The following is a 6,328-nucleotide window of genomic DNA, read 5'->3' on the forward strand; positions in this document are numbered from 1 at the left end:
TTTGAACGGCGCACGGTAGCCACCTGAATCTCAGTCACACAACGCTGGTGCTTTACTGTACAATCCCATGAGCCTGGATGGCTCCAGGAGCGGGCGACCGCGGGCGGGACGCTGTAACAATCCTAATCCTAATCCCAAGTTTAAGGTGTGCTCGACTTGACCCAGCATGGTGTCACTTTGCCGGTGTCACTAGTGACGCCCAGTCACGCAGGTGCGAGCTTGTGACTTCAGCATGCCTCCAAAGGGGTGAACACACCACCCCTGCCCTGCCTAACCAGCCGTGACACTCCCAATAAGTACCCTTGACCGCTCAATTCCCAGGTGGCTTGGGTGGGGTTGTGAAGCATACTGAGTTGATTCAAAGCGGTTGCAATATCCATATCTGACAGCAACAGCACCGAATGTCAGCTCCGGTTTTCGGGCCACATACATAAGCAGACTCCAACACCTGCAGCTGGTACCAGCAGCCTGTCATTAATGTATTAAATTTGTTGAATTGTTGGATGTGGTGAAGTCATAAGCAGCTCTTGCTGAGTGGGTGTGCCCTGACTGTGCGGCTGTCGCCTGCGTGGTTGCAGTCTGTGGGTGTAGGCCAGGGCTACTTCACAACAGTACCTTGAGGAAATCCAGCAGTCTGCCATGAATTGGCAACTGGTGCAAGCAGCACGCCTAAGTAGGTCAACCTTTGGCTGAGTCATGGTGAAATCAGCATTAGCACTCAGCCCGTTTGTCCTTACTTTGCAGCTTGACGCGCCTGGCCAGCGCACCCTGGCAGCGGGGGGCCCCGCTCAGGCTGCATAGCATGTGCATGTGCCGCTAACCGGCGAGTCAGACGCCGTCAGCGGGGTGACGCGCGCTGGGACATGCGGCTGGCATGAGTATGAACCTGGGCCTGTGCTAGTGAGCACTAGGGTCTTGGCTGAGAGTGCGCCTTGCGTCGCTGGCACGGCGTGCTGTCTACAGTACGGTCTAATGCAACTGTATAAAGCTTCTTGCCTTGGCTGGCCAGTGTTGACCTGTGCCCAACCCAAGTGTACACTTGGCCTTGGTGACGATGCTGCAGAGCAGGTGCAGAACGAGACTGTTGACAGTGTAACGTTACACCTTGCTCGGCAGATGATGCCGTGAGGATAAACCAAGACCAGCTGCATGGGCGCGCCCACGCGCGCGTTTGCGGCTGGGCCAAAAGCAGGGCAGGCACGGGCAAAGGGGCACCAGTCACCCAGCAACTGCCATTTCTGGGAGAAGTGCACATGCGTGGGAGTCCACGGCGCAAGGGCCTCCACTGTGCGTAGCAAGCTTCCTCCCTGATTGCATGCCAGCGGCCGTGGGTCCAAGTGCCACCGGCCAGTGCTGGACTACATTGGGCGTATCCAGCAGTCAGCTTAAAACTGTATGACACAAGCTCTGACTCGCCAATGACACAGGGTGTATTGTGTGACAACAATAGGCTCCCGCATTTACCAGGTGCCACTCAGGAGTGAAGGGGCTGGCTGCACCCAACAAGCTATGTATCAATTTGTGCAGCCCAACAAGCGAGCAAGATCCAACAAGGACATGAACGTGTTCAGGTGAAGACTGAAGCATCATAGCATCATCGTACACACATGGGTGTCGCTTGCTCTTGCATAAAACGGCTTATGAGGGCGGTCGATCCGTTCTAGCTGGTCGTCTTGTCGTTTTTGATGTCCCGCGCCACTTGGCTGTTGGCACTGCCGTCTGCATACCTCTCGTACATCTGGTGGGTGTCAACGGGTGGGAGAGAAGTACATGAATAAAAAGAAAATCAGAGTATGCAAGAGGATTCGGCAGTGGCTGGCGTGCTTTTTGCAACAATGCAAGCAGTGCTTTGCAGTTGATGCCCCGAATTCTGATCACACGAGCCTGGATGGCTCCAGAAGAGGGCGACCGCGGTGCGCTGTGATAATCCTAATTAGGATCCTTAACATCACAAGCCCACAACCATAATCCCGTGCCAATGCGAGTGTGTGTCGAGCAATAAAAGTAATGTGTAGTCTCACCGCTATAAGCGCCTCTTTGTAATCGTGTCCCTTGGGATGACGCGCCGTGGCCGCAACTGCTGGGTGCGCGAGGGCTGCAGCTGTCCACACCGAAAGCCGCTCAGCTGCCGCTATTGGAGGCTCATATGCACGGTAGTGCTTGAGAATGGGCTGCAAGTGAGGATGATAGCGAGCGCGTTATGAGTGCTAGACCTGCGCAACACTGAAATTCATGAATGGTTCACCAAACATCTTGCGACTTTCGACGCCAAACGGTGGGATGCAGGTGTTAAACGCTTCAACACGCACCCACCAGCCGCAGGAGGAAGGGCAGTATTGCTGCGTCCACCAGGGTAAACGACGTGCCCAGAGCGAACGGCCCCTGCGGGTGCAGCCCTTTGGTTGTTAGCCACTCCAGCTGGGCGCTGAAGGCTGTGGCTGCAGCCTCTTGGTCCGCCGCGACCTGATTGGTGAGGGCGCCATAGCGAGGGGAGTGTCATGACATGCGAGCACAAGTAAATGCATCGTTGTGCATGAGTAGGAGGGGTATCAAAGCACCCAGTTGGTGCACCCAATTGCGTGGTTGCAACCATGAGTTGGAACTGTTATGAGCTTGCGAGACAGTGGCAGAGACGGGAGCATCAGGGACGCAACATGGCCAGAAAATTGGTGGCGGCCGGGTGGGCCAGCTGATGCAAGGAGGTGGAGAGGAGCTCACTAGGGAGGGGGAGGGGGTGCATGCTAGTGCGACTTCGGGCACATTGGTTAGGAGCCAAGCAAGGCAGGGCTACACGTGTGCACTCAAGGAATTTCAATGCCTCAATGCACAACGCACAAGTCTAGCTAGAACAGGCGCCAGTCAAGGTTGACGCTTGGGTGAGCGGCAGGGCCAGTGACCTGGCATCCAAAGAAACAAGGCAGGGCGCATGCGTTCGCCCCTGTCCCGCAGGAATTGTGCAAGTGCTCCCGCCTTGACCACCGCACCTGCCGCAGTAACAGCTTGTAGAACTCTGGCACGGCCCTGCTACTGAAGCGGTCGATTAACAGCCGCGCCTGGGCCTTCTCAAACGGATCGTCCGGCAGCAGTGAGTTCGGTCCTGGCAGCGCCTCATCGACATACCTGGAAAACAGATCAGGCGGCAGGGCGGCACAATCACAAGAGAGCAGGGTTTGCGGTCATGTGCGGGAGGTGGGAGAGCAGCTCGTACGAGCGCGGAGTGCGGGACTCATGCAACCGTTGCGTGCGCTGAGCTCTCAGACCTGAGCCGCTGATCAAAGATAATCCAGACGAGAAGTTATGCCACGAGCTCACTCGTTGATGATGAGCGACTCCCCCAGGACGCGGCGCTCGCCACCCGGCGTCAGCCACGCCAGTGTTGGGACCAGGCCGGCAGGGTTGAGGTCCAGAAACCAGGCGGGCTTGCTGTACAGGTCGGTGTCGGACAGCTCGTGGTGCACATAGGCGACGCCCTTGGCATTCAGCGCGAGCAGCGTGCGCTGCGCAAATGGGCAGAACCTGCAACACCGGCCCGAGAAACGATGGGTGGCATGATCATCAGATGGCTTTACGCTTCGCACATGGTCCCCTGGTGGCATCCACAAATTGCAGATGCTGTCCATACCACGGCGCCTGCTGCTGTGAACGAATGTACGCGCCTGCGCTGCGCTGCAGCCGCACGGAGCTTGAGGGCTGCACGCGAAGCACACGTGCACCCACCATGAGGAGATAACAGTGGGCTTATCAACCTGCAGCTGGGGCCCAGTATCGTCCTGTACATCATGTGCTGCCATTCTTTAGACTCGAAGACGAAGAACGGCCGCCTGGTTGGCCGCAGCACGCACCGATCGCAGATCTCAGGACTGATCAGAAGCGCATCGTTTATTATCAGGTGGACTCTCAACGTTAGTCCTGCGTGCATTGAGTATTGGCACCACGTGGCGCGAGCCCAGCTATGCAGCTATGTGACTTTGCGGTGACGTCGCAGTGCGAAGGAGCACGCGTCATCCTCCTGCGCGGCATTTGCAAGCAGGAAGGGGGGTTGGTGTCAGACTCGTCAGGCGAATCACATGTATGCATCCATTGTCACACACTTGGAGGGCATGTCGTCGGCACAAGGTGCCAAACTGAGCAAGCTTGCGTGCGGCGTGCAGTGACAGTTTGCCCGGCCAGCGGAGGTGGCATTCGCCAAGTGCGCACCTTGGACACGACTTGGACCATGACAAGACTTGGACCATGTGCTGGTCAGGAAGGCAGGTGCCACTAGCAGCATGGGCCATCTGCATCTGCATCAGGGATGAGGTGGGCCGCAGGCTGCTTCGTCTTTGGTGGGGTGTGTTGTTGCGGCCCTCACTCCAGTTGAGTTGTGCACACCCGGTCACCCGCGTTCAGTCTCAGTGACTAGCGATTCACTAGTCCGCCGTCTGTGCGTTCCCCAAGAAGGTGCATCCATCAGCCGCCAAATGTTTGTCGCGTACAAGGCAGGCCGTGATGCAGTTGATAGGCCTTCAACCAGAGGGCCAGTGCACGGCACATCAGCTGCATCGAAATATACAAGCAAGCACGTACGGTGCATGAAAATGAGTAATGGGCAGCAGCAGCCACCCTTGTAATGGAATGTTGCGACGCGGCTGCATCATGCAGTTGCCAAAGTATACATCATAAAAGATATGAATCAAAGTTTCCGTCACCACTACCTAAATACGCAGCAGAAGCCCCAGACTGGCCACGGCAACCGACCACTGGACAGAGACGGTGGTTACTCGCGATCGTCAACGCGATCCAAGCCACTATTTACATGATTTTGAGACTGGATAAAATTCTCATGGCCATTGCTGCAGCAGGTGCTGCGTGTGGGCGCCGGTGATGCCGCCTGTTTGCGCGGGCCACCCAGTGCCAGCAGACGCAGCACACGGTGGTCGGTTGAATCATTGTAGTGGACGGCCCATGACGGAAAAATCTGCCAACGAGAGGCTTAGGTAAGGCTTTGCTGGGGTGAAACCACCTGCCGTGGGCGGTGCTGCATACATTGGAGGCCAAGGCGGGAATGCCGACGCTGTAGCTGGGCGCCGGCAGCAGAGCATGCGGAATACACAACCCACCGCCCACCGCCCAGGACACTTGTCCCCTGCGCAATGGGGTGCCGAAGGGGTGCCACACTGCATGCATGTCACTCATCAAGGACTCCGGCCTGCTGTCTGCTTGCAGGGTCACCGTGCGCCTGAGGCCAGTGACGCAGGAGGAGCAAGCATGCTTTCCCAAGCCATGGCCGGTGCAGCTGACCACTAGCGGGGAGGTGCAGGTCCATCCCACGCTGCGGGCCCTGCGAATCGGGACCCCTGTGTCCCCACGCGCTGCGTATTCTCCCCGCTCTGCTGCCGCTGCGACCGCAGCCAACTTGCACCATGAGGAGCAGCAGCCGCAGCAGCAGCAGCAGCAGCAGCAGCAGCAGCAGCAGCAGCAGCAGCAGCAGCATCTGGTTGATTCGCACGTGCTGTCGCAGTGCATTGACTACCAGGTTTACCGCTTTGGTGAGTGAGGGGCCACAAAGGCAGAAGGATGCCATTTTTGGTGTGCACACTGCTGCGTGCTGTGGGCGGCCGTGCGCTTCTCATGCAACAGGCAGCTCACAGGCCTCACCTTGCACCCCTCGACCCACGCCAAAGTAGAGTCCTGCACACCAGTATTCTTCCTCCTGCTAATGTTGCTCATCGCGCGCACACAGCTGATGTTTTTGGGACTGATGCGTCAGAGGATGATGTTTACGAGCGCTCTGGCTGCCGGAGCATTGTCGATTCTGCCTGCCAGGGCTGCAATGGTGGGCGGTGTGGTGGGGCATGAGGGCAGGCAGGGCGTTTGAAACATGTGGTGCCAGCATCCACAGGGTATAATAAGTTTTGCAACATTCAGGAAATCCCTGCAGCTGCATCCGGGCCTACAAGCGTGTACCGTATGCATGCTAGCGCATGCACACGTACCTGTCCGTCTGCAGGCCACCAACTTGCTCGTACTTGATCACGCACCCACACAGGTTTGCTTGCGCGCACGCACGCGCTCGTTCGCACACACACACACACACATACACACACGCGCGCGCACACACACGCACACACAGACACACACCGCAGCACACTCAACCACAATTACAGGCACAGTTCTGATGTACGGGCAGACTGGCAGTGGCAAGACCTTCACCCACGACGGCATCACGCGAGCAGCAGCGGCCACTATATTTGGTGCGCTAGATTCCAATGGGCGCAAGCTGGCAACGGTGACGCTGTCGGTGGTGGAGATCTACAACGAGCACATACGCTGCCTGCTGACAGGCAGG

At 57.6% G+C, this 6,328-nt stretch overlaps 2 protein-coding genes across 2 annotated transcripts; one reads left to right on the top strand and one right to left on the bottom strand.

Annotated features, from left to right (window-relative positions):
• Positions 1-1,660: 1,660 nt before the first annotated feature.
• On the bottom strand, positions 1,661-3,791 carry MNEG_12836 (Glutathione S-transferase omega-1; the record flags this gene model as incomplete). Its single annotated transcript, XM_014038691.1, has 5 exons — positions 1,661-1,738; positions 2,314-2,463; positions 2,985-3,120; positions 3,313-3,516; positions 3,718-3,791. 5 exons carry the CDS (start codon positions 3,789-3,791, stop codon positions 1,661-1,663), a joined length of 642 nt encoding a protein of 213 aa, XP_013894145.1.
• A 1,373-nt stretch (positions 3,792-5,164) lies between these two features.
• On the top strand, positions 5,165-5,536 carry MNEG_12837 (hypothetical protein; the record flags this gene model as incomplete). The annotated part of the gene is made up of 1 exon (XM_014038692.1): positions 5,165-5,536. The coding sequence occupies one exon, from the start codon at positions 5,165-5,167 to the stop codon at positions 5,534-5,536; it is 372 nt and encodes a 123-aa protein (XP_013894146.1).
• Positions 5,537-6,328: the final 792 nt, after the last annotated feature.

Source organism: Monoraphidium neglectum, assembly GCF_000611645.1.
Source record: "Monoraphidium neglectum strain SAG 48.87 unplaced genomic scaffold scaffold03465, whole genome shotgun sequence".
In the NCBI taxonomy this organism is placed as follows: domain Eukaryota; kingdom Viridiplantae; phylum Chlorophyta; class Chlorophyceae; order Sphaeropleales; family Selenastraceae; genus Monoraphidium; species Monoraphidium neglectum.